Source organism: Erinaceus europaeus, chromosome 23 (genome assembly GCF_950295315.1).
Source record: "Erinaceus europaeus chromosome 23, mEriEur2.1, whole genome shotgun sequence".
NCBI classification, from domain to species: domain Eukaryota; kingdom Metazoa; phylum Chordata; class Mammalia; order Eulipotyphla; family Erinaceidae; genus Erinaceus; species Erinaceus europaeus.
The window spans coordinates 2,659,726-2,687,661 of NC_080184.1; the positions used below are offsets into that span (position 1 = coordinate 2,659,726).

A 27,936-nucleotide genomic window follows, 5' to 3' on the forward strand; every position below is an offset into this window, starting at 1 on the left:
ACCACAACGAGGCTACAACAACAAGGGCAACAAAAGAAATGGTCTCCAGGAGCAGTGGATTCATGGTGCAGGCACCGAGCTCCAGCAATAACCCTGAAGGGAAAAAAAAAAAAAGTTGCTTCCATTATTGGGGGGTATATACAGAGCCCCCAATATCTCATATTGCCCCTCCTGTCTCCCACAGTGATACTCCCTCAGATGTGTTTCTTGATTTTTTTTTTACTTCTTTATTGGGGGATCAACAGTTTACAGTCAACAGTAAAATACAATAGTTTGTCCATGCCTAACATTTCCCAGTTTCCCACATAACAATTCAACCCCCACTAGGTCCTCCTCTGCCATCATGTTCCACGACCTGAACCCTCCCTCCCTCCCCACCTCACCCCGGAGTCTTTGACTTTGGTGCAAGACACCAACTCCAGGCCAAAAGTTGCTTAGTGTTTTCCCTTCTGATCTTATTTCCCAACTTCTGTCCATGAGTGAGATCATCCCATCTTCATCCTTCTCTTTCTGGCTCATCTCACTTCACATGATTCCTTCAAGCTCCATCCAAGATCGTCTGAAAACGGTGAAGTCACCATTTTTAACAGCTGAGTAGTATTCCATTGTGTATCTAGACCACAACTTGCTCAGCCACTCATCTGTTGTTGGACACCTGGCTTGATTCCAGGTTTTGGCTATTACAAATTGTGCTGCCAAGAACATATGTGTACACAGATCTTTTTGGATGGGTGTGTTGGGTTCCTTAGGATCTAGCCCCAGGAGGGGAATTGCAGGGTCATAGGGTAGGTCCATTTCTAGCCTTCTGAGAGATCTCCAGACTGTTCTCCACAGAGGTTGGACCCATTGACATTCCCACCAGCAGTGCAGGAGGGTTCCTTTGACCCCACAACCTCTCCAGCATTTATTGCTGCTGTTACCTTTTTTTTAAAGCTTCATTTTTTATTATTATTATCTAATTTATTTATTCCCTTTTGTTACCCTTGTTTTACTGTTGTAGTTATTATAGATGTCATTATTGTTGGATAGGACAAAGAGAAATGGAGAGAGGAGGGGAAGACAGAGAGGGGGAGAGAAAGACAGACACCTGCAGACCTGCTTCACCGCCTGGGAAGCAACTCCCCTGCAGGTGGGGAGCCGGGGGCTCAAACTGGGATCCTTATGCCGGTCCTTGCGCTTTGTGCCCCCCGCACTTAACCCGCTGTGCTACCACCCGACTCCCACTGTTCCCTTTTCTGATGTCTGGCATTCTCACAGGAGTAAAGTGGTATCTCATGGTTGTCTTGATTTGCATTTCTCCATGTTCCTGTGTTTGTCGGCCTTTCACATCTTTTCTATGGAGAATATTCTGTTCATATTCTCTCCCCATTTTTGGATGGGGGTCATTTGTTTCCGTGTTGTTGAGTTAGGTGAACTCTATATTTTGGTTATTAACCTCTCTTTGGGTGGTACTATCTTTTGCTGTGCAGAAGCTTTTAATTTGATATAGTCCCATTGGTTTTTTGTTTTTTTTCTTGGATTCTCTTTGTAATTGGATTTGTATCAATGAAGATGCCTTTAAAATTTAGAGGGGTTAAGCGCAAGGACCGGCGTAAGGATCCAGGTTTGAGCCCCCGGCTCCCCACCTGCAGGGGAGTCGCTTCCCAGGCGGTGAAGCAGGTCTGCAGGTGTCTGTCTTTCTCTCCCCTCTCTGTCTTCCCCTCCTCTCTCCATTTCTCTGTCCTATCCAACAACGACGACAATAACAACTACAACAATAACTACAACAATAAAGCAACCAGGGCAACAAAAGGGCATAAATAAATAAATACATTTTAAATTTTTTTTAATAAAAATAAAAACATTTAAGAGGAAAGAAAAAGAATGACGCCCAGCCCACAGAGGCTGCTCCGTGGAGGGAAGGTGGCTGGAGCTTTGCCCTTGGGGGTCTGCACCCTGTTTCCCAGGTACGCACGGAGTTCAGGAGGTGGGTCCGCAGGCTGCGGGGAGACGCCGGCCAGGACAGCACTGAGGGGTCTCGCTCCACGACCCAGACCCAGACCAGGACGGTAAGAGCAGCCGCCCGCCCGCGCCCGGGCCTGAGCTCCCTGGATGGGAGAGACAGACAGACAGAGAGACAGAGAGGGGCAGAGAGGGGCAGAAGGGGGAGACCGAGAGGGAGAGAGAAGAGAGGGAGGGAAAGAGGAGGGAGATGGATGAGAAGAGAGATGGAGACAGAGAGGGAGGGAGACAGGGAGGGAGAGGTGGAGACAGAGGGAGAGAGAATGAGGGAGGGAGGGAGAGGAGGGAGATGGGGCGAGAGATGGAGACAGGGAGAGGGAGAGAGAGAGGGAGTGAGGGAGTGAGAAAGATGCAAATAGAAGGGGAAGGAGATACAGACACAGAGGAGAAGAGAGAGACAGAAAGAGAGAGGGAGGGAGAGGAGGGAGATGGGGAGAGAGAGAGAGATGGAGACAGAGAGGGGAAGAGGGGGGAGGAATGGAGGTGGAGAGAGAGAGAGAAAAACAGAGAAAGGGAAAGAGGGGGAGAGACACTGGGAGAGAGATGGAGAGAGAGAGGGAGAGGAGGAGAGAGGGAGAGAGGGAAAGGGAAACAGAGGAGAGAGAGGGAGAGGGAGAGAGAAAGAGAGGAGGGAGATGCTGAGAGAGAGAGATGGAGATGGAGAGAGAAGGAGGGAGAGGTGGAGAGGGGAGAGGAAGAAAGAGAGAAATAGATAAAGGGAGAGAGAGAGAGGGAGGGTGGTGGAGAGGCAGAGAAGGAGAGAGGGAAAGGGAAAGAGAGAGACAGAGACAGAGCGGAGAGAGAGAGAGAGGGAGGGAGAGAGGAATGGAGGGGGCAGGGAGAGAGATTGCCGGGTTCACGCGTGGTGGATCAGGGCTGCAGGTGTCTCTCTCTCTCTGTGTCTCTTTGTCTCTCTCCCTCTCTATCTCTTCTTCCCCTTTCAATGTCTCTCTGTCTCTGTCCAAAAAATAAAGATAATTTTTAAAAGTTTTTTAAAAAGAGAAATGGCGACCTTTCTCTAAGCCGGCCGGGAGCTTGTTGATTTACCCGTTATCATTTCTTTTTTTCTGCTTCTCTTTCTCTCTCTCTCTCTCTCTTTCTCCCCTTTCTCTCCTCTCTCTCCTCTCCTCTCTCTCTCTCCTCTCTCTCCTCTCTCTCTTCTCTGTCTCTCCTCTCTCATCTCTTTCTCTCCCTCTCTCTCCTCTCTTCTCTTCTCTTTCTCTCCCTCTCTCCTGTCTCTCTTCTCTCCTCTCTCGCTTCTATCTTTTCTTTCTCTCCCTCTCTCTCTCCTATCACCTGTCTCTCTTCTCTCTCTCCCTCTCTCTCTTCTCTTTCTCTCCCTCTCCTCTCTGTCTCTCTTCTCTCCTCTCTCTCATCTCTTCCTCTCCCTCTCTATCATCTCTCTTCTCTCTCCCTCTCTCTTCTCTCTTTCGCTTCTCTCCTCCCTCTCTTCTCTCCTCTCCTCTTCTCTCCTCTCCTCTCCCCTCCTCTTCCTCTCTCCCTCTCCCTCGCCCTCTCCCTCTGTCTCTCCTATCATCTCTCTTTCTCTCTCTCCCTCTCTCCTCTCCTCTCCACTCCCCTCCTCTTCCTCCTCTCTCTCTCTCTCTCTCTCTCTCTCTCTCTCTCTCTCTCTCTCTCTCTCCCCACCAGGAGGAACCCGCCAAACCAGCAGAAAGAATCCAGAGAGGAGAGCCAGCATCTGTTGAGCCCCAGTACCAGACCCACATCATCACTGTCTCCTGGAACAGGACCTTGCAGTGACCTTTCGGTGGGCACCCACCTCCCCCCACCCCAATGCCAGATTAGGGGTGACTCAGCACCCTAGAAATCAGTCATCTCCCCCCTTCACACACACACACACACACACACACACACACACAACCACCTGGAAGCAACCCCGGTGCCCATCGCCAGGTGAGCGACTCAGGAAGCCACAGTCATGTAGAATAAGTAACGGAGTATTACTCGGCTGTTAAAAAGGATGCTGTCATCTCCATTTTGATTGTTTGGGGGGGGTATCTATTTTTTTAAGATGAGAGGAATCTAATGTTTTGTTTTGTTTTGTTTTTCCCGTGTTTTGGCTGCTCTGACTCAGGATGTGTGGGGCTTGGTTTCAGCTCCCACAGCTTGTTTCTGTTCTCTGTCCCTCTGTCCCTCTGTCCCTCTCTCCCTCTCTCTCCACAACGCCTCTGAAGATCTTGACTTGGTTGCTCCTTTCCTGATTCAATCCATCCTTTCCATGTGCGGCAACAGAAAAAAGGGGGGCAGGGTGTTGTTTTCTGGAAAAACAGATATATTTATATTTTAATATATAACACATTTCTAGAGATTGTCACCATGCTCACTCGCTGGTGACTTCTTCCTGGGGAGACTCTGGACGTCTGGTTAGTGATCGTTTCTCTGTTTCTGTGTTTTGTTGTTCCTGTTATTATTATTTCTTTATTTCTCCTCTGCCTCCTCCTTTGTCACCCTCCTCCTCTTCATTTCTTCTCCTCCTTCTCCTTTCTTCACTTTTCTTCTCTTCCTCCTCCTCCTCCCTCCTCTTCTCCTCCTGTCTCCTTCTTCCTTCTATTTTTTCTTTCTTTCTTTCTTCCTTCTCTTCCTTCTCCTCCTCCTCCTTCTTTTTCCTTCTCCTTTCTTCTCCTTCTTTCTTCTTCTGCTTCTTTTTCTCCTTCTTCTCTCTCCTACTTCCTTCTTCCCCTCCTCGTGCTCCTTCTCTGCCTGGTGTCTTATCTCCTTCTTCTTTCTTCCTTCTGGCCTAAGAGCCAGAGAGATCACTTAATGCTTCTGCAAGCAGACACTCCCACCTGAGGCTCTGAGGTCCCAGGTTTAATCCCCAGCACCACCATCGAGCTCAGCGGGACTCTGGTCTCTCTCTCTCTCTCTTTTTCTGTGTTTTTCTCTCGGGAATGCTCTTTCATGAGAAAAAAATAAAGATAGACAGATAGAGGGACAGTCGTTCTACAAATAGACTCTCCCGCCTGAGGCTCTGAGGTCCCGGGTTCATTCCCCAGCACCACCATCAGCCAGAGCTGAGCAGGGGCTGTGAAAATAAAACAGAAATGAAACCTGTTGTTAATTTCCAAGACCATGTGTGTTTGAGAAGTGTGACTCCAGATTTCCCGGGAAGACAGATGCCATCATCCCAGACTCATCTCCATACAAGGCCACCTTTTCTGTTGACTTTTCCCGTTCTCTTGCTCACTTTACGCCCTGTCTATGAGGGAGGTCATCCGTCTTTGTCCTCTTTTCTGACAGCCTTCACACGACCTGACCCTCCCCCCTCCAATTCCATATGCACATTCTGGCAAAAGGCAAGACTGTGGGCCCCTTTTTCAGAGCTGCGTAGTACTCCCTCGCTTACAGAACACACAGAGCTTCCCAATCCTCCTTTTACCTTGGACATTAGACAATAGACATTAGAAACAACTTGGGTTGTTTCCAAAGACACTTTCGAACCTGCTTTCTATCTGGAATGAAGATCATTTACTTTCTGTTGAGCTTGTCCAAATGGAAATCCTCCCAAAATAAACACCGTGATGTGTGTTAAAGGCATGACTTGGCTCTGTTTGTTCTGTGTTGGCTGTTGGTCCTCTCGGTTTTACAGCTGTCATATTTGAGGGGGGCAGGTCTAGGCTGCTTACAGGCGTGGAGATATCTGGGGATAATTTTGGGACCGGGTGGTGGCGCACCTGGTTGAGCGCACAGGTCACCATGCACAAGGATCCCAGTTCGAATCCCCTGGTCCCCACCTGCAGGAACAAAGCTTCACAGGTGGTGGAGCAGGGCTGCAGATGTCTCTGTGTCTCTTACTCTCTGTCTCTCTCCCCTCCCAATTTCTGTCTCTGTCTCTGTCCAATAATAAATAAACAAAACTATTTTAGGGAGTCGGGCGGTAGTGCAGCGGGTTAAGCGCAGGTGGCGCAAAGCGCAGGGACCAGCGTAAGGATCCCAGTTCGAGCCCCCGGCTCCCCACCTGCAGGGGAGTCGCTTCACAGGCGGTGAAGCAGGTCTGCAGGTGTCTGTCTTTCTCTCCCCCTCTCTGTCTTCCCCTCCTCTTTCCATTTCTCTCTGTCCTATCCAACAACGATGACATCAATAACAAGGGCAACAACATGGGGAAAATGGCCTCCAGGAGCAGTGGATTCGTGGTGCAGGCACTGAGCCCCAGCGATAACCCTGAAGCCAAACAACAACAAAAAATAATAACTAAGAGTATTTTTCATTGCTTTCTTTTACCCACAGCCCTGCGCAGCTCTGGCTGATGGTGGTGCTGGGTCTTGAACCAGGGACTTCAGAGCTTCAGGCAGGAGAGTTTCTTTGTAGAATCATGGTCCTGTCTCCTACATCTTCTCTGCCTCCCTTTTAATATTTTATTTAAATACATTAATGAGAGAGAGCTACAGAGAGAGCCCAGAGCCCTGCTCAGCTCTGGCTGATGGTGGTGCAGGGGCTTGAACCTGGGACCTCAGAGCCTCAGGCAGGAAGGCATTTTGCAGAATCATTATGCTGTCCCCCCAGCCCCCTGGAGGTTCCTTTTTGCATTTTATTTTTTTTATATTTTATTTAATTTATTTATTCCCTTTTGTTGCCCTTGTTGTTTTATTGTTGTAGTCGTTGTTGGCTAGGACAGAGAGAAATGGAGAGAGGAGGGGAAGACAGAGAGGGGGAGAAAAAGATAGACACCTGCAGACCTGCTTCACCGCCTGTGAAGCGACTCCCCTGTAGGTGGGGAGCCGGGGTTTGAACCGGGATCCTTATGCCGGTCCTTGTGCTTTGCGCCACCTGCGCTTAACCCGCTGTGCTACCGCCCGACTCCCCCTTTTTGCATTTTAAAGTGGGGTCAGGGCTGGGTCAGCAGAGCCTGTCTGCTCCCATGGTTCTTAGAAATGCAAAATTACCTGGAGTCGGGCTGTAGCGCAGCGGGTTAAGCGCAGGTGGCACAAAGCACAAGGACGGACGTAAGGATCCCGGTTCAAGCCCCGGCTCCCCACCTGCAGGGGAGTCGCTTCACAGGCGGTGAAGCAGGTCTGCAGGTGTCTGTCTTTCTCTCCCCCTTTCTGTCTTCCCCTCCTCTCTCCATTTCTCTCTGTCCTAGCCAACAACAACTACAACAATAAAACAACAAGGGCAACAAAAGGGAATAAATAAATAAAATAAAATAAAGAAATGCAAAATTACTGGCAAGAGCTGTGACCCAGCTCCTGGAACTGTAGCCACAGACAGAGATGCTTAGTCTGAAATGTCATTTCTCCCGGGTGTGGAAGCTGGAAATCTGGACCTGTTCACCTGTGAGACAGCACGATTGTTTCTTGCTTTTTCTGTCCTTTTTAGTTGTTCTATTTATTTATTTGTATTATCTTTATTGATTGGATAGAGACAGCCAGAACTCAAGAGGGAAGGAGATGGGGAGGGAGACAGAGACACCAGCAGCCCTGCTTCACCACTTGCAAAGCTTTCCCCCTGCAGGTGGAGACCAGAGGCTCAAACCCGGGTCCTAGCACACTATAACATGTGCACTCAGTGAGATGCAATTCCAGAAGCCAGACCTCACACCTTCTGCACCCGGGGCCACACTCCCAGAGGGATAAAGAATAAGGAACCAGGGGTCAGGCAGTGGTTCACTGGGTTAAGTGCCCATAGCTTGACGCGTAAGGATCCCAGGCGGTGAAGCAGGTCTGCAGGTGTCTGTCTCTCTCCCCCCCCTGTCTTCCCTTCCTCTCTCCATTTCTCTGTCCTATCCAACAACAGCAGCAGCAATGAAAAGAATACTAACAAGGACAACAAAATGGGAAAAATAGCCTCCAGGAGCAGTAGATTCCTGGTGCAGGCACCAAGCCCCAGCAATAACCCTGGAGGGGAAAAAAAAAAAAAAGAGGTTTTGGCCTTCGGCTGTTAGGTGATTTGAGCAAAGAACTCAGAGCTAATTAACATCAGACTATGATTCAAAGGAGGTCTCGAAACTTTACATCAGGCTCAACCTGACGCTGTTGACTGGCTACGGAAGAAGGGCAAATGCTAGAAGACCCTTGTGAAAGCTAAAACCTCCGTTTCCTCAATATATTGGTGTTTGCTGCAGTTTGAGAGCACGTAGGAAGGTGACCCGGAAGGTGGTGCAGTGGATAAGGCATTGAACTCTCAAGTATGACGGTCCCGAGTTCAATCCCCAGCAGCACATGGACCAGAGTGATGTCTGGTGCTTTCTCTCTTCCTATCTTTCTCATGAATAAAAAAATAATAAAATAAAAATCTTTGAGAGACTATCTGTTTGAACATACCTGACTTTTTTTTTTATATTTAATTTCCCTTTTGTTGTCCTTGTTTTTTGTTGTAGTTATTGTTGTTGGATAGGACAGAGAGAAATGGAGAGAGGAGGGGAAGACAGAGAGGGGGAGAGAAAGACAGACACCTGCAGACCTGCTTCACCGCCTGTGAAGCGACTCCCCTGCAGGTGGGGAGCTGGGGGCTCGAACCGGGATCCTCAAGCCAGTCCTTGTGCTTCAGCACCACATGTGCTTAACACGCTACGCTACCGCCCAACTCCCTTTTTTCTTTATTTTTATTTACTATTGGATAGACGGAGGAAATTGAGAGAAAGGGGAGAAAGAGACCTGTAGCCCCAATTCCCCACTTGCGAAGTTTCCCCCATTGCAGGTGGGGACCAGGAGCTTGAACCCGGGTCTTTACACGTTGTATCCTGGTCCTACTTCATCTCATAAAAAAAAAGGGGGGGAGTCCGGTGGTAGCACAGTGGGTTAAGTGCAGAAGTGGCACAAAGTGCAAGGACCGGAGAGCATAAGGATCCCAGTTCGAGCCCCCGGCTCCCCACCTGCAGGGGAGTCGCTTCCCAGGCGGTGAAGCAGGTCTGCAGGTGTCTGTCTTTCTCTCCCCTCTCTGTCTTCCCTCCTCTGTTTCTCTCTGTCCTATCCAATAATGACCACATCAATAACTACAACAATAAAACAAGGGCAACAAAAGGGAACAAATATTTAAATATAGAGATGTATATTAAATAAATAAATAATGGTTTTAACAAGTTTTTAAGGTTGCTGGGGTTTGGTTCCAGGTCTCACCGATTACTGAAGCTTTGTGTACACACCCAGTCAATAAAAACCACCACAGTTCTCACAGACTCTCAAGAGACACGTTGACGACTACGTTTATTTTTCATCTAAATTCATGGGTTTCAAGTCACTACATTCCACAAAGAAGCAAAAAAACCTGCGGTCAGTTCTTTCTTCGCCTCCTGACTTAACTTATTAAGCACAAGTCTTCTGCTCTTCCATCCATGCTTGTCCCAAAGGGAACAACGTCTTTTTTCTTTAATATCCCATGAAAAGGGATGGAGGGAGGGGCTCTCCAGCAGGTGGATGTCTCCCTGTCTCCCCCCCCCAACTTCCCACTCCTGGACACAACCACAGAGAGACCTACAAAGGAAAAAAAAATCTTCCTATTCAGACTTAACAATCTCCTTCCGGGATTTCTACTTCAAAAAAAAAAAAAAAAGCAGAAATGCAGATTTGGTTAATTTACAAGAGCGGCAGGGGAGAGGGAGAGAGCCTTTAGCAGACACGACACAGACAACTAACTGTGGACTTTCCAGCAAACATTTAAAGCCATTGCATGGGTTCATACACCATAGAGCGCAAGGGGAGGTACAGGACACGGAAAAGACAATTCAGCTGTGAAAATTCACAGACAGCATCATGGTTAAGCAGAGAAGATTGTCAGGCCTGAGGATGCAAAGTCCCAGGTTCAATCCTCTCCCCCCCCCACCAGCCAGAGCTGAGCTGGACTCTGGGAGAAAAATAAATAAGTAAATAAGTAAATAAAGGGCCGGTGGTATTGTACATGGTTGAACACACGTTACAGTGTGCAAGGACTCGGGTTCGAGCCCCCGGTCCCCAGTTGCAGGGGGAAAAGATTTGCGAGTGCTGAAACAGGGCTGCAGGTATCTTTCTCTTGCTTTTTCCCCCCCTTTCCCTCCTGATTGTAAGATGACCCCTACAGACAAGTATTCTGAGACCACAGCGCCAGAGCTTCCGTCACGGGTGAGGTGGTGGGGGCGCCAGGCTTGAACCACAGGTCAAACCACTTGTGGCAAAGTGACACAGGATGTTAAGTGAGCTCTCTGTCGGCACCTTTTAAACTACTTTTACCGTTTTATAATATTTACTTATCCTATTGGGTAGAGAGTGTGATCCTGGAGGTGGCGCAGTGGATAAAGCCTTGGACTCCCAGGCATGAGGTCCTGAGTTCAACACCCGGCAGCACATGGACCAGAGTGATGTCTGGTTCTTTCTCTCTCTCTCTCTTTCCTCCTTTCTCATGAATAAACAAAATCTTTAAAATAATAATAATATTGGATAGAGACAGAGAAACTTGAGAGGGGAGAGGGAGATAGAGAGATACCTGCAACTCTGCTTCACCACTCATGAAGCTTTCCCCACCCCCACAGATGGGGACCAGGGGCTTGAACCCGGGTCCTTGCATACTGTCATGTGTGAACACTTAGCCAGGTGTGCCACCAACCTGAACTTTTTTTTTTTTTTTTTTTTTTTTGCCACCAGGGTTATCACTGAGGTTCGGTGCCTGCACAACGAATCCACTGTTCCTGGAGGCTATTTTTCCCATTTTTGTTGCTCTTGTTGTGGTTGTAGTTTTTATTGTTGTTATAGCTGTTGTCATCATTGATGGGTAGGACAGAGAGAAATGGAGAGAGGAGGGGAAGACAGAGAGGGGGAGAGAAAGACAGACACCTGCAGACCTGCTTCACCACCTGTGAAGCGACTCCCCTGCAGGTGGGGAGCCGGGGCTCGAACTGGGATCCTTACGCCGGTCCTTGCACTTCGTGCCACGTGCACTTAATCCACTGCGCTACCACCCAGCCCCCAGCCCTGAACTATTTTTAAACAAGATCCCCCCCAACACTGCTACCTTTACTCACATCATACACATCACACTAGAGACTACATAGCCTAACACTTAACGAGGTGACGTGACTTCCATGCCTGTTTAAAGAAAAAAAAAAAAAAAAAAACATGGCACCAAAAAAAAAAAAAAAAAAGAAAGGGTGAGGGAAAGGCTGGGAGATTACTCCTATATGTGATCAGGCACGGAACAGTGCTCACCTTTTTGGGGTTCTGGACAGAGTTACGTTACAGGAAGAAACACATACAAAGAGACACTGCATAATGACGGCTAATTTCTAACTGAAAACAGAAAGAGAGAGAGAAAGGGAGAAAGGAAAAAAGGGAGAAAGGAAGAAAGAAAAAGGAAGGAAGAGGAAGGGGAAGGGAAGGGAAGGAAAGAAAACAGTATGTCCCACACAAGATGGGACTACTGTAAGCTCTCTGGTGTGGAGCTATGAACTCTGGGAGAAAGCTTTCCTTTTCTCTCTCTCTCTCTCTCTCTCCAGTCATAAGGTGTAGGGGTGTGTGTGTGTGTGTGTGTATTTCAAACTTTAGTGACATGTGACTTCTGGAACCAAGAAAGATAATCCTTCATTCATGCTCGGTATGACTAAGGTCTCTCTCGGATTCCCGGAAGCCTGTTGAGGGCTGGCTGACTTTGCCAACTGTCTACTCCTTTTGTTCGAAGTACTGGTTCTCATGTGAGGTAAGGTGCAACTGAGTTCCAGGAGAGAGTTTCTCTTTTCTTTTTTTTTTTTTTTTCTTTAGGAGAGTTTTCTCAAGTCCATTGCACTCATCAATTTCCTTATCTGTCTGTATCAATTTCTGACAGGCCTGATGGGGTTTGGCCCAAGTTTTGCCCACCATTCATCACAGTTACAGGGGTCCTTCTCCTCTACAGACAACCGGACAGAGACTGGGGCTTGTGGTTTCTCCAGATTTATATTTATACTCACTTTCCAGTAAGCCTTCTCTGAGAAGTCAGTGAGGTTTGTTGATTTCTGAAAGAAAGCTGTGCCCGCATTCTTCAAAAGCCCGTACAGTTTTCCTCCTGAGTGAGTTTCTCTGAGGTACTACTTGTGGATCAAAGTCGTCTTGGAACACTGCTTATTAACTCTGACACGGGCACTGGCCTGACAGTGGAATTCCCCCATTTGCATTTAGTGCCGGCATAAGTTCGCAGATATGTCCCTTAAGGGAGAAAGCTTTCTCACATTTTTTTTTCTTTTTTACATCAGTGGGGTTTTCTCTTCTGTGGGCTGGCTTTTTCTGAATGACAGCTGACTTTCTGGGAGCAAGTTCTCACATATGCCTTGTATATATATAAGGCTTTTGTTCTTTTTTTTTTTTCCAGTGAGTTCTCTGATATAGAATGAAAGCTGATCTCTGGATGCCTTCCATTCTTAGAACTTTTTTTCAAATTTTTTAATTATCTTTATTTTTTTTTTTTTCCTACTTTTTTTTTTTTCTCCCCACCCACCCACCCACCCCAGAGTCTTTTACTTTGGTGTAATACTCCAATTCCATTTCAGGTTCGACTTGTGTTTTCTAATCTTGTTTTTCAACTTCGGCCTGAGAGTGAGATCATCCCGTATTCATCCTTCTGTTTCTGACTTATTTCACTCAACATGAGTTTTTCAAGGTCCATCCAAGATCGGCTGAAAACGGTGAAGTCACCATTTTTTACAGCTGAGTAGTATTCCATTGTGTATATATACCACAACTTGCTCAGCCACTCATCTGTTGTTGGACACCTGGGTTGCTTCCAGGTTTTGGCTATTACAAATTGTGCTGCCAAGAACATATGTGTACACAGATCTTTTTGGATGGCTGTTTTGTAATTATCTTTATTTATTGAATAGAGACAGCCAGAAATTGAGAGGGAAGGGGGTAGATGAGAGAGACCTGCAGCACTGCTTCATCACTCGCAAAACTTTGCCACAGCAACTGGGGACCACAGGCTCGAACCCAGGTCCTTAACACATGCCTTACAGTCATAGGGCTTAGCTCTCAGGTGGGTGTTCTGATGTTCGGTGAAATATGCTTCCTGAGAGGCTCACCCAAAAAGATTCACATTCTATAAAGGCTTTCTCTCCTCAGCGAGTTCTTTGATGCTTTCTGACTGAGGCTTGCCTGAAGGGAGAAAGCTTTCTCATTTTTTGTTTTGCTTGGTTTTGTTTGCCTCCAGGGTTATTCCTGGGGCTCAGTGCCGGCACTACAAATCCACTCCTGTGGCCATTTTTTCCATTTTGTGGATAGGACAGAGAGAAACTAAGAGAGGAGGGAGAGACAGAGAAGGGGAGAGAGAGAGAGAGAGACATCTGCACACCTGCTTCACCACTTGTGAAGCGTCCTCCCTGCAGGCAGGGAGCCGGGAGCTCGAACCAGGATCCTTGTGCGGGTCCTTGCACTTAGTACAATGTGTGCTTAACAGGGCACCCTGTCCCCAATCCATTTCCATTCAAATGGTTTCCCGCCTGTGTGGATTTCCTGGTGATGGGTGAGAGTTGACTTCGGGGTGACAGCTTTCCCAAGTGTTTTGCATTTATATAGTTTTTTTTTTTTCTTTCCTTTCTTTTTTTTTAAACCACAGCACTGCTCAGCTCTGGGACATGGTGTCTGCACTGGTGGTACCTCAGGCATGAGTTCCTCTGCGTGACCACTATCTCCCCGAACCGGGGAGGTCCACTTCAGTGTGAGTTCTCTCATGCTTTCTGAGGTTTACCTTGAAGGGGAAGGTTTTCTTACACACCTGGCATTCGTGGGCCTTCTCACGCGCATGGATGTTCTCATGCTCGAGGAGGGTCGACTTCCGGGTGAAGGCCTTCCCACACACTTTACACTCGAAGGGCTTCACTCCCGTGTGGATAATCTGGTGGACAGTCAGGTGTGTCTTCTGGGAGAAGGCCTTGCCGCACACTTCGCACTCGAAGGGTTTCTCTCCCGTGTGGGTTTTCTGGTGGACGGTCAGGTGCGCTCTCTGGGAGAAGGCTTTCCCACACACTTTGCATTCAAAAGGCTTCTCCCCTGTGTGAGTCCTCTGGTGGCTTTTGAGGCTCGTCTTCAGGGAGAAGCCTTTCCCGCACTCTTCACATTTGTAGGGTCTCTCTCCCGTGTGGGTGTTCAGATGGTCCGTGAGAGATGACTTCCAGTTGAAGGTTTTCCAACACACCTTACAGTCGTAGGGTCTCACCCTCGTGTAAGATTTGGGGCACATCCTGGGGCTTCCCTTGGAAGACAGGGCTTTCTCGTAGGCTTTCCCTTCTTGAGGCGGTTTCACTCCCGAGTGGGTCTTCTGATGCAAGCTCAGGTACACCTTGGAGGCAAAAGCTTTCCCGCAGGTCCGACACTGGTAGAGTTTCTCACCCGTGTGTGTCTTCTGATGTTCCGTCAGCGTGGACTTGCGGGTGAAGGCCTTCCCACAGGCAGTGCACTCGTAGGGCTTCACGCCCGTGTGGGCGCTCTGGTGATCAATGAGCGACAGCTTCTGGTAGAAGGCCTTCCCGCACACATCACACTCAAAGGGCTTCTCTCCCGTGTGGGTTTTCTGGTGGACGGTCAGATGTGCTTTCTGAGAGAAGGCTTTCCCGCACACTTCACACTCAAAGGGCTTCAGTCCAGTGTGAGTTCTCTGATGCCTCCTGAGGCTGGTCTTCAGGGAGAAGGCCTTCTCACAGTCTTTGCACTTATAGGGCTTCTCTCCCGTGTGGGTGTTCTGGTGGTCCGTCAGAGAGGATTTCCAGTTGAAGGTCTTCCCGCACACTTTACAGTCGTAGACTTTCACCCCCCCTGTGTCAGCGTTCTGATGATCGCTGGGCACTGACTTCCGGGAGACGGCGGGGGAGTCCTCGGACCTGTGACACTCAGGGGGCTTCTCTCCCGCATGCATCTTCTGGTGTTCCAGGAGAGATGACTTGAGGGTGAAGGACTTCTCGCACGCTTCACACTCGAAGGGTTTCTCCCCTGTGTGAGTCTTCTGATGCCTCCTGAGGCTCGTCTTCAGGGAGAAGGTCTTCTCGCAGTTTCTACACTCATAGGGCTTCTCTCCGGTGTGGGTGTTCTGGTGATCCATGAAAGATGACTTCCAGTTGAAGGTCTTTCCGCACACGTCACACTCAAGGGCTTTCTCATCTGTGTGGCTTTTCTTGTGTTTGGTGAGAGCTGACAGTTGGGCGAAAGCTTCCCCACAGGTTTCACATTCCTGGCGTCTCTCTGCTGAGTGAGTTCTCTCATGGCTCCTGAGGTCTTTCTTTAGTGAGAATGTATCCCCGCGCTGAGTACATTCGTAAGGGTCGTCCACCGTGTGAGTGTTAGGATGTCTGTCGACTACAGTGAAATTTTCACAAGGATTTTCTGTTGTGTGGGTGATCTGAAGGCGGTCAGCAACAGCAGACATTGTACAGGAAGCTTCCCATTGGTCATCGTAGTCAAGAGTTTTCACTTCCGGCTCGGTTTTGTAGACGATAGGAAAGTTCTTCATAAAATTGTTCCTGCTTGGATGACGTATTTGGTGTTCATCTTCAAAAGCTTTAAAATCTAGAGAGAATATTTAACAGTAACAAATGAGTAGGCAAGTAGATATGGATTGAACCTGGCATTATCTCAAAGAAAAAGAAGAGAGGGCGGTGGCACACCAAGTTAGGAGCACATAGTACTAAGCACAAGGAACTCGGTTTGAGCCCCCAGCTCCCCACCTGCAGAAGGAAACTTCACAAGTGGTGAAGCAGGTCTGCAGGTGTCTGTCTTTCTCTCCCCCTCTCTGTCTTCCCCTCCTCTCTCCATTTCTCTCTGTCCTCTCCAACAACAACGACATCAATCATAACTACAACAATAAAACAAGAAGGGCAACAAAAGGGAATAAAAAAATAAATATAAGAAGAAGAAGAGAACAAAAATAAATGAGTAACACAGTGAAAAACACCTGTTCAGTTCTTTTGTCCAAGCTCATTGACAGACCTGAGAGTCTCTGGTCTGGAGGCTCTTTTATAATCCATGGCTCTGCTCCCTGCTCCAACTTGATAATCACAGCAGGTTTGGTAACGCACTTCCCTGTGGACGAGAAACCATGAAGACTTTTTTTATCTATCAAACGCTCTAGAATTCAGTCTTGGCAGAATGACACAGTGTTAACTTTAAAAAAAAAATGTATTTATTCCCTTTTGTTGCCCTTGTTGTTTTATTGTTGTAGTGATTATTGTTGTTGTTACTGATGTCATTGTCGTTGGCTAGGACAGAGAGAAATGGAGAGAGATGGGGAAGACAGAGGGGGAGAAAAACAGACACCTGCAGACCTGCTTCACCGCCTGGGAAGCGACCCCCCTGCAGGTGGGAAGCCAAGGGCTCGAACAGGGATCCTCACATGGGTCCTTGAGCTTTACGCCACCTGCACTCTTAACCCACTGCATTACCACCCAACTCCCTACTTTTTTTTTTTTTTAACTAGAGTACAGCTCAGCTCTGGCTGCTGATGGTGTGGAGGATTGAACCTGGGACTTTGGAGCCTGACACATGAGAGGCTCTTTGCAGAACCATGGTACTGTCTAACTCTTGCCCACAGCGGAACTTTTACATGAACTGTAGAGTGTCAAGTCACTCGTGACTTCAGTATGGTTTCATGCCCACAGATTAGAGAACAGAAAACTACCATAAGGTGACAGGTAGCAAACCAGGGACAGTCACATGGTGGGTTGTGGGACTATGTGAAAGCTTGGTAGAGCTTAGGGGAGCTCCCCCCATCCTTAGATGGAGGTCTGGAAAGACACCCCGCTTGTTAGCCTCTCTCCATAGAGATGAGCCAAGAGGGAAAGTCTCCCAGACTCAGCTCTCCCTTGTTAGACTCCCAAGTTCACAGAAAGCCTACAAGCCTCTCCCACTTAGTTCCCCCTGCTGTCAGCCAAATGGTTGCCTGCTTTAAGGTTCTTTCACTCAAAGTTCACACATACACTTCACCTTTTGATCACAAAGGAAGAACACATCCCCTCACACACTGAAAAGCCCCCAAACCTTATTTCCTGGTGTCCTTTGATGTCCTTAATTTACATCAAGCCTGGTTCTTCCTTCTCCATCTCAGCTTACTGGTTCAACCCCTATTCTTCTCTCAAATACCTTTGCATAATTAAATGCCTGCATCAGGAGACTGATTGTTTTGACCTTTATGTAAATTCTGACATATTTGCTCTGTTTAACTTTCTATATTAACCCAAACCCATCCCCCCCAATAAACAAGTGTTTGTACCAGAATTCTCCCCGAGTCCTCTTTCTTTTTTTTTTTTTAATATTTATTTCCTTTTGTTTCCCTTGTTTAACATTGTTGTGGTTATTATTATAGTTATTATTGATGTCGTTGTTGTTGGACAGGACAGAGAGACATGGAGAGAGGAGGGAAAGACAGAGAGGGGGAGAGAAAGACAGACACCTGCAGACCTGCTTCACCGCCTGTGAAGCGACTCCCCTGCAGGTGGGGAGCCGGGGGCTCAAACCAGGATCCTTATGCTGGTTCTCGTGCTTCGCGCCATGTGTGTTTAACCCGCTGCGCTACCGCCCAACTCCCCCGAGTCCTCTTTCTTTAGCACACAGTCCCTAGAGCTGGTGATAGGGCCTCAGTAAGCTTACCTCCTGGCTGGAACCACCTCATGTGAGCCCTAGCAGTGGGTAAGACACCTTCCTGGGTGACCCGGATCCCTATGCTGAAAGAGCATTTAATTCCACAAACTTGTGTGCCTGTATCCAAGAGAGCAGACTTTTCATTTGGCTCATGACTGGGGTTATCTACTCACCCAGAAGCAGCAGGTGACTGTAGGTTTCTAGCATTACACTCTTGTACAGGGCCCTCTGGGAGTCATCCAGCTTCTGCCACTCCTCCCAGGTGAAGCTGATAGTCACATCCTCAAAGGACAAATTCCCCTGAGACCAAAGAAAGGATCTCAAGTTGGCCGTGGGCTACAGAATAAAGCTGGAAATTCCATTTTTTCCCCCACACGTCTCAACGTTGTATAACGGATGGTCACACTTAGGGCTCTAAATTGTAAAGCAGAGTGTGAGAAGCATATCCTATTCTCTTAAACCGAAAAGGGACTTCCCAGTTTCTTCCAACGTGAAGACCCCCACATTTCACCTGCTCTGTTCTTACCTTTAGGCTCCTGATGATTAAACTATTTGTTCTGCTTTAGATCTTAATGCTTTACAGACACCAAGCTGCAGATGCTACCATGATCCCATCCTGACTTCCCTGGGCAGATGACCTCACCAATGTGTCCTGGAACCCCACCTCCCCAGAGCCCTGACCCCACTAGGGAAAGAGAGAGACAGGCTTGGGGGGTGTGGATCCACCTGTCAACACCCATGTCCAGTGGAGAAGTCCCTGTGGCTCCAGACAGACTATGACCCACATAGTCAACGACTGCTACCTCTCCGGATTCAAAGGAGGTCTCGAAACTTTACATCAGGCTCAACCTGACACTGTTAACTGGCTACGGAAGAAGGGCAAACGCTAGAAGAAGAAGAAGTGGAGAAGCAATTCCAGAAGCCAGACCTCCCACCTTCTGCCCCCCAAAATGATCCTGGGTCAGAGGGATAAATAGGGAAGCTTCCAATGGAGGAGACAGGACATGGAACTCTAGTGGTGGGAGACTGTGGAACCCCTCTTATCCTATGGTCTTGTTGATCTTTATTAAATCAAAAAAAAAAAAAAAAGGAAGAAGAAGAAAAGCTAATACTTCTATTGCTATTTATTTTCTTTTTTCTTTTGCCTCCAGGGTTATTGCTGGGCTTGGTGCCTGTGCCATGAATCCACTGCTCCTGGAGGCTATTGTTTTTCCTTTTGTTGCCTTTGTTGTTTTATCATTGTTGCTGTTGTTATTGTCACTGTTGTTGGAAATTAAAAGAGGAAGAGAAAGACAGACACGTGCAGACCTGCTTCACCGCCTGTGAAGCGACCTCCCTGCAGGTGGGGAGCCAGGGGCTCGAACCAGTATCCTTGCACTGGTCCTTGCGCTTTGCGCCACCTGCAATTAACCTGCTTCGATACCGCCTGACCCCCTAATTGCTATTTCTTTATATTGGATTAATACTGCACTGGCTTATTGTCGTTTTCGACGGGTTAGGTTGTTTTCTCCGGGCTGGCTTCACGGGCAGGTAACAGACGACCAGGGACTCATAGTTGAGCTGTAGGCAGTATCTCTTTATTCATGCAGGACGCAGCACAATCTAAGCCGAGCTGAGCTAAACTAAAGGTAAAGTACTCTAAAACTCACAATGCTGTCTTTATATATACTTGCCAAGTAGGGTGGAAACAGGGTGTGACATAGAGAGGGTGGAGAGAAAAGTGACTGGTGACAATCAGAGTGTGACAAGGAGGGGGGGTGGAGCAAAAACATATCATGAAACAGTGGGGATTGAACCAATGCCCTGGAGGGAGGTACTTGTTAACAGCGGTTATATAAATAGAATGAAGTGGTTATGTAAATAGAATAGTGTTAAGCAGGGGGGATTTAAACCAAATGAAACAGAAAGGGTCTCATGCATACCAACAATTCCCCCTTTCTTTTTAACTAATGGCCATTGTGGGGTGAACAGAAACGTATATCGTACAGGCGTTTTCAAAATAACTGGCATAAGACATGGAAAACAAAATAGGCGAACAGCAATAACCAGTGTGATGCCAAGTGGAGCTTTTCTTGCCTCAAAGGGCAAGGCCTAGCAGGCGAAAGGGCATTTCTTGCCTCTGGGAACGCTTCATGCCTCTGGGGGCATCTCTTGCCTCAAAGGGCGTTTCCTGCCTCTGTGAGCATCTCTTGCCTCTTGGGGCGCTTCATGCCTCTGTGGGAATAACCTAATAAGGAGGGGGAGTTTTCTGCCTCTGGGACAGAGCCTGCAGGCGAGGGGACATGGTCTATAAAGTCTCAAGGCAATTGGCTGAAGTTAGTCTTTGAGAAACACAGCTGTGTGTACCAGTAAGTCCGATGGAGGTGTCAGTCCAAAGTAGCTGACCACAGAAGAAAATGCCGGAGGATGAAACGCTGCACGTCTGTCTCGATGGGGAATGTTGGCCACCAGAATTCTGCTTTTCTGTAGAGAGTGAGCTTTCGAGTCTGTGAATCTGTTTCTTCAGGTCGTGCCAGGTCACATTATTGGTTTCCGGGGGCGATGTCAGAGAACAGGGGTCCAAATGGATTTCCGGGAATTCCATTTGAGTAGATGCTTTTTCATGTGAAGACTTGACAGCTGAAATTCACTTACTTGTCAAACAAAACTTGTAGCAGATTAGAAGTTTACTATCATTGATAACTCCATTATAATTGGAAGTCCTTTCTAGTATCATTTCAAGGTTGTTAAAACACTTTAAACTCAATAAAATGTGGAAAGGTAAACAGAAGAACCACGGTTAAAAGCCTCAGGCATGAGAATAATTAACATAATCATTGCACTATCTGCCCCACCCATAACTCATACAGTTTTCAGGATTAAACGTTTCAGAATCATGTCAAGATGTAAAAGAGAAATCAAAGGAGGGAAAAAACAATTTTTGAATTGTTTCTGGATGTCTCTAGAAATCATGGCTGCGTCCAGCATTTTTTTTTAAGTCAATGTCAAACAAAAATTCAGTCATTCAAATCATTCTCTTATGAAACGCAACTTGAACCAGATTATCAAGATCTCACCATGTAGGATTAAGAATCCCCGGAGGGCGTCCTAGTTCAAAAAGCTCCTCGAAATTCCATTTAGGGTGCTTCGGACTGTTCCTGCTGGATTGCTTCAGGCACCCATTTTTAAAAGTGTCTTTCCATCGAAGAAAGAATCCAATCAGGAGAGTAGAACTAACCACATGTCTCCATACTTGGGAACTGCCAGGGTACTCGAGAATGCTCTTCAAATTAGAGTAGTCCTTCTCCACGGGAAACATTCGAGAAGAAGTCCAGAAAGTCCCAGGGGAAATCCCCATGCATATCCCAAGGTCTACGATCACAGTCATAAAGAACCAAACTGTGGCCCGGAGCAAAATGTAGTCCTTTTCCTCAGAAAACATGGGAGAGGGAATCCAGAAAGTCCAAGGAGAAATCTCCGTGCATCTCCCAAGCTCTATGATCCCGGTCATAAGAAACCAAAGTTCCCGGTGAGGGAACCGAAGTGTGGCCCAGAGTAAAATGTTCCAGAGACAGAGAAACTGTCTCATAATGAAACAGTAGAGGCTTTGGCAAACCTCTTCGTAAGTAGAAGAGAAGACCATAGTGCATAGGTAGGCAAAGTCTTCACTTATCTGGGAGTTGCGCAGGTCTGGTCCCACGTTGTTGTGCCATATGTCGTTTTCGACGGGTTAGGTTGTTTTCTCCGGGCTGGCTTCACGGGCAGGTAACAGACGACCAGGGACTCATAGTTGAGCTGTAGGCAGTATCTCTTTATTCATGCAGGACGCAGCACAATCTAAGCCGAGCTGAGCTAAACTAAAGGTAAAGTACTCTAAAACTCACAATGCTGTCTTTATATATACTTGCCAAGTAGGGTGGAAACAGGGTGTGACATAGAGAGGGTGGAGAGAAAAGTGACTGGTGACAATCAGAGTGTGACAAGGAGGGGGGGTGGAGCAAAAACATATCATGAAACAGTGGGGATTGAACCAATGCCCTGGAGGGAGGTACTTGTTAACAGCGGTTATATAAATAGAATGAAGTGGTTATGTAAATAGAATAGTGTTAAGCAGGGGGGATTTAAACCAAATGAAACAGAAAGGGTCTCATGCATACCAACAGCTTATCCCATTCCTTTTTTTAAATATTTATTTATTTATTCCCTTTTGTTGCCCTTGTTCTTTATTGTTATAGTTATTGTTGTTGTTGTTGTCATTGTTGGATAGGAGAGAAATGGAGAGAGGAGGGGAAGACAGAGAGGGGGAGCGAAAGAAAGACACCTGCAGACCTGCTTCACCACCTGTCAAGCGACTCCCCTGCAGGTGGGGAGCCGGGAGCTCAAACCGGGATCCTTCTGCTGGTTCTTGAGCTTTGCGCCACATGCGCTTAACCCGCTGCGCTACCACCTGACTCCCAGCTTATTCCATTCTTCTTAGTGTATATTCTCAAGGTCTTCCCTAAGCTGAATTTATTATTTACTTAGACTGAGTAATATTTCCCCCATGCTGATTAGTTATGGGATACCTGCTCAGAAAAAAGGTCATGGTGTGGGAGGTGGCACAGTGGATAAAGCATTGGACTCTCAAGCATGAGGTCCTGAATTTAATCACCGGCAGCACATGTACCAGAGAGATGTCTGATTCTTTCTCTTTCTCCTCCTATCTTTCCCTTTTTTTTTTAACATTTATTTATTTATTTCCTTTTATTGCCCTTGTTTTATTGTTGTAGTTGTTGGATAGGACAGAGAGAAATGGAGAGAGGAGGGGAAGAGATGGGGAGAGAAAGACAGACACCTGCAGACCTGCTTCAGTGCCTGTGAAGCTACTCCCCTGCAGGTGGGGAGCCGGGGGCTCGAACCGTCCTTGCACTTTGTGCCACCTGCGCCACCCCCTCTGTCTTCCTCTCCTCTCTCAATTTCTCTCTATCCTATCCAACAACAAACAACATCAACAACAATAATAACCACAACAGGGCTACAACAACAAGGGCAACAAAGGGGGGGAATGGCCTCCAGGAGCAGTGGATTCATGGTGCAGGCACCAAGCCCAGCAATAACCCTGGAGGCAGAGAAAAGAAAAGAAGAGAAGAGAAGAGAAGAGAAAAAGAAAATTAGAACCTTAAAAATCAAGGAATTGCATTGTCTCAAACCCCAGAGCACTGGACCAATCAGAGACCAATGGACACTCACCTCAGGCAAACTCATGTCATAGGCCCCGCGGGGATCCACCTGAAACCTGCACCTTGGTGTATTCGTACAGCCCCAAAGCGAACTTCCCTATTACATGTTCCCAGAAACCTGTCGACTTTCATTGTAGGGCTTATAAAGTTTGGCGGAGGATAATCGGAATAGAACTTTGAGAGTAAGTAGCTTACCAGAGGTTGACTCATTGTCTTTCCTCGCAGAGCTGCAGTGAGAGCACTGCAGGGAGAGGGAGAGGAAGAGAGTGACAGAGGGAGAAGGAGAGAGGGGGAGAGAGAGAGAGAGAGAAGCAGGCAGGCCAGTGGAGCACACAGTAAGGAAGGCTGGGACAGGGGCCTTGTTCCAGTTCCTGAGTTCTCCTGTTCAGAGTTCTCCACTTACGATGAGCTGGAAAAAGAGCAGAGGGAGGAGAGATTTGGGTTACACTTTGAGAAGAGCCTCAGAGTCCCTGCTGGAAGGAATGTTTGAATGGACGTACCACAATATATACACACCACTACTATATTGTAGACAATGTATTCTGTTAGCACCTGCTCCTGGAAGATCGGGCAACTCAACGTCTTCGTTGTTGTTGTTAATGTGTTATTTATTCATTCCTTTTAAGTGAGAGATACAGAGAGGGGGCCAGGTGGTGGTGCACCTGGTTGGGGCCCCGGCTCCCCACCTGCAGGGGAGTCACTTCATAGGCGGTGAAGCAGGTCTCCAAGTGTCTGTCTTTCTCTCCCCGTCTTCCCCTCCCTCTTTCCATTTCTCTCCATCCTATCCAACAACGATGACAGCAATAACAACAACAATAAGAACTACAACAATAAAAAACAACAAGGGCAGGCAGGGGTAGTAGATAGCATAATGGTAATGCAAACAGATTCTCGTATCTGAGGCTTCAAAGTCCCAGGTTCAATCCCCTGCACCACCATAAACCAGAGCTGATCAGTGCTCTGGTAAAAAACAAAAAAAAAAAAGGCAACAAAAGGGGAAATAAATAAATCTTTTTTTTTTTTAAGAAAAGATTGTTTTTTAAAAAAATGAAAACAAGAACCCTCCAATCACAAGAGGGATCTAAAAGCCACTTGTAAGTCACACACAGGAGACAGACCTCAGAGTGAGCAGACCCGTCTCCAACCAGTGAAGTCTCCAGGCATTTCCCCATGTTGACTATGATAGAAACCAACAAAGAAAGAGCTAAGCTGTATGGTCCACGAGGTGGCGCAGTGGATAAAGCATTGGATTCTCAACCATGAGGTCCCGAGTTCGTTCCCTGGCAGCACATGTACCAGAGTGATGTCTGGTTCTTTTTCTCCTCCTATCTTTCTCATGAATGAATGAATAAATAAATAGATATAAATAAGCAAATACCCACCCCCCCCAAACTGTGGAATTCTCACTGCATATTACCGCTTCCTGTTTATTTTTGTCACCTACCCCACCAGGGAAAAGATAGAAACAAGCTGGGGGGGGGGGGAGAATCCATCTACCAATGCCCACGTCCAGTGGAGAAGCAATTCCAGAAGCCAGACCTCCCACTTTCTGCACCCCAGAAAGAATTTTGGTCCATAAACAGAAGCTGAGAAAGAACGGAAGGGACAAGGGGAGGGACACAGACCTTGGGTGGTGGGAATGGTGTTAATATACACTCCTATTAACTTGTAGTCTAATAAATCACAATTTATGAGGTCAAAAAAAAAATTGATTGAACATGTCTCAAACATTTTGATGCAGAGACCCCAGTTCTGAATATAGAGTCCTTCAATCTAAGCACGTAAAGGTTTCAAATAAGTGACCTGATTGAATTTTAACAGTGGGCTTAAATTGCTAATACATTTATTTAATATTTATTTATTTATATATTCCCTTTAGTTGCCCTTGTGGTTTTACTGTTGTAGTTAGTATTGTTGTTATTGATGTTGTCATTGTTGGATATAGCAGAGAGAAATTGAGAGAGGAGGGGAAAACAGAGGGGGAGAGTGGGTGTCCAGGGGTAGCACAGTGGGTTAAGAGCACATGGCATTGAAGCACAAGGACCGCCATAAAGATGCCGGTTCGGGGGTCGGGCGGTGGCACAGTGGGTTAAGCGCAGGCAGCGCAAAGCGCAGGGACCAGCGTAAGGATCCCAGTTCGAGCCCCCAGCTCCCCACCTGCAGGGGAGTCACTTCACAGGCAGTGAAGCAGGTCTGCAGGTGTCTGTCTTTCTCTCCCCCTCTCTGTCTTCCCCTCCTCTCTCCATTTCTCTCTGTCCTATCCAACAACGAATTGCGTCAACAAGGGCAATAATAATAATAACCACAACGAAGCTACAACAAGGGCAACAAAAGGGGGGGAAAATGGCCTCCAGGAGCGGTGGGTTCATGGTGCAGGCACCGAGCCCAGCAATAACCCTGGAGGAGGAAAAAAAAGATCCCGGTTCAAGCCCCCGGCTCCCCACCAGCAGGAAGGTCGCTTCACAAGCAATGAAGCAGGTCTGCAGGTGTCTAAATAATAATAATAATAAACAAAAAAGAGAGGGGGAGAGAAAGATAGACACCTGCAGACCTGCTTCACCACCTGTGAGGAGATCCCCCTGCAGGTGGGGACCCGGGGGGCTCCAACCAGGATCCTTATGCCGGTCCTTGAGCTTTGCACCACCTGCTCTTAACTCTCTGCGCTACCGACTACCTGACTACCTGTTAACACATTTCTAATAATGACTGTTTCTTTGAAATATTAGGGGAGTCAAGCAGTAGCCCAGCGGGTTAAGTGCACGCGAGGCAAAGCGCAAGGACCAATTTAAGGATCCCGGTTGGAGCCCCCGACTCCCCACCTGCAGGGGAGTCACTTCACGGGCGGTGAAGCAGGTCTGCAGGTGTCTGTCTTTCTCTCCCCGTCTTCCCCTCCTCTCTCCATTTCTCTCTGTCCTAGCTGACAACAACAATAACTACAACAATAAAACAACAAAGGCAACAAAAGGGAAAATAAATAAATAAATATAAATTTTAAAAAGTTTTTAAAAATCCCAGGTGGTTCACTTTCTAACAAAGTCCCAAAACCTAGATATACACCAGGTTCTGTGAGAGAGAGCATATGTTCACACGTATCCATAAACTAGTTCAAAATATATTCCTGAAAGCAGAAGTACACTAGAGTTTGCAGTGAGTACCCAACACTTCCTCTCCACTATTCCAAGCTTTGGGTCCATAATTGCTCAGCAATTTGTTTGGCCATGTATATTAACTCTCTTTTCAGCCACCAGGTGCCAGATGCCATCAGGATGCCGGCCAGGCTTCCCTGGACTGAAGACCCCACCAATGTGTCCTGGAGCTCCGCTTCCCCAGAGACCCACCCTACTAGGGAAAGAGAGAGGCAGACTGGGAGTATGGACCGACCAGTCAACGCCCATGTTCAGCGGGGAAGCAGTTACAGAAGCCAGACCTTCTACCTTCTGCACCCCACAATGACCCTGGGTCCATGCTCCCAGAGGGATAGAGAATGGGAAAGCTATCAGGGGAGGGGGTGGGATATGGAGATTGGGTGGTGGAAATTGTGTGGAGTTGTACCCCTCCTACCCTATGGTTTTCTTAATTTATCCTTTCTTAAATAAAAAAGAAAAAAAGAAAAGTTTTTAAAAAAGCCTTAAGAACCTCGGCTGCATTAAGAGGCAACCAGTAGCACAGAGGAAAGCTGGGATTGCAATGCCCATTCCCAGGTTGCTAAGGAGACGGGGTCCAGGGCCTCATGAATAAAAGACGTTGCTCCAAACATCAGCATGGGGGGCGGGCAGGACGTGGGGCACCCAGTAAGACACACATATTACAGTGCCCAAGGACCTAGGTTCAAGCCCCGGCTCCCCAGCTGCAGGGGACACTCCATGAGCAGTGAAACACCCACCTTTCTCTCTCTCTCTCTGTCTCTCTCTCTCTCCCTTGTTTTTTTTCCAGAGCCCTGCTCAGTTCTGGCTGATGGTGGTGCTGAGGACTGAATCTCTTACTTCAGAGCCTCTCTGCAGAACCACGCTGCTCAATAGGCTAACCCCAACCCCACCTCTCTCTCTCTCTCCCCCTCCCCTCTCAATGTCTCTGTCATATCCAATACAATAGCAGGGGAGGAAAAAACTCTCCACCAGGAGCAGTGAATGCCTAGTGCCAGCACCGAGGCCCAGCAATGACCCTGGTGGTGAGGAAAAAATAAAATAAAAAACTACAAGGGTGCCGGGCGGTAGTGCAGCGGGTTAAGCGCACGTGGCGCAAAGCGCAGGGACCCGAGTAAGGATTCTGGTTCGAGCCCCCGGCTCCCCACCTGCAGGGGAGTCGCTTCCCAGGCGGTGAAGCAGGTCTGCAGGTGTCTTGTCTTTCTCTCCCCCTTTCTGTCTTTCCCTCCTCTCTCCACTTCTCTCTGTCCTATCCAACAATGACGACAATAATAATGACTACAACAATAAAAACAAGGGCAACAAAAGGGAATAAATAAATATTTTAATAAATAAATAATAATAATAAATGAAACAAAATCAGTGAATGACTGAAGACCTCTCTAACTACAAGTCACAACGAGACGCTCACCATAGACACATTCCTGGTCTTTGCTCTCACGCCCGGCAGAGACTCTGCCAGCAGAGGTGGGAGAGGAGTTGGGGGGGGAGCACAAGGTGAGGTCAGGGTGAGGCCGCTTGCTTCCAGGGGGGGCCTGGACTCTCCTGATCGGAGCTCTGCACCGGAGCTGGAACAAACAGAACACACTCAAGTGAGACCCCAGGGCATTTTAGCCTGTGAGAAAGGGGGGGGGGGGGCCTGGGAAGAAAGCAAAAGACTCTCCTGCCTGAGGTTCTGAGGCCCCAGGTTCAATCCCCAGCACCTCCATCAGCCAGAGCAGAGCAGGGCTCTGTTCTCTGTCTCTTTCTCGCTCTCATTAAAATAAAATAAATAGGGAGTCCGGCGGTCTCGCAGAGGGTTAAGCGCACATGGAGCGAAGCACTTAGCAAGGACCAGCGGAAGGATCCCGGTTCAAGCCCCCGGCTCCCCACCTGCAGGGGAGTCGCTTCCCAGGCGGTGAAGCAGGTCTGCAGGTGTCTGTCTTTCTCTCCCCCTCTTTGTCTTCCCCTCCTCTCTCCGTTTCTCTCTGCCCTATCCAACAACAACGACATCAATAACTACAACAATTAAAAGAAAAGGGGGGGGCAACAAAAGGGAATAAATATAAAAAAAAATTGTCTTTGTGGTCTGGGAGGTGG

The 27,936-nt window shown here is 47.6% G+C and overlaps 2 protein-coding genes across 5 annotated transcripts in view; one reads left to right on the forward strand and one right to left on the reverse strand.

Annotated features, from left to right (window-relative positions):
- Positions 1-3,847, forward strand: part of ADGRE1 (adhesion G protein-coupled receptor E1) — a 33,032-nt gene extending 29,185 nt beyond the window's left edge. The window contains exons 14-15 of the mRNA XM_060182242.1: positions 1,947-2,048; positions 3,652-3,847. Of these exons, the coding sequence (XP_060038225.1) occupies positions 1,947-2,048; positions 3,652-3,762 (213 nt within the window). The 3' untranslated portion in view covers positions 3,763-3,847. The remainder of the gene's footprint in view (positions 1-1,946; positions 2,049-3,651) is intronic.
- Positions 3,848-12,283: 8,436 nt separating this feature from the next.
- Positions 12,284-23,189, reverse strand: LOC103115223 (zinc finger protein 260-like). 4 transcript variants are annotated; one of them, XM_060181582.1, is made up of 4 exons: positions 22,910-23,188; positions 17,690-17,816; positions 15,870-15,962; positions 12,284-15,449 (listed from the first exon to the last, which is right to left on the reverse strand). In XM_060181582.1, the coding sequence occupies exons 1-4, from the start codon at positions 22,922-22,924 to the stop codon at positions 13,576-13,578; spliced, it is 2,109 nt and encodes a 702-aa protein (XP_060037565.1). In that variant the 5' UTR covers positions 22,925-23,188; the 3' UTR covers positions 12,284-13,575. The 4 variants fall into 4 exon arrangements, with proteins under 4 accessions (XP_060037565.1, XP_016044427.1, XP_060037566.1 ...); XM_016188941.2 differs by having other exon boundaries at positions 22,725-23,187; XM_060181583.1 differs by lacking the exon at positions 15,870-15,962 and having other exon boundaries at positions 22,725-23,189.
- Between the last annotated feature and the right edge of the window lie 4,747 nt (positions 23,190-27,936).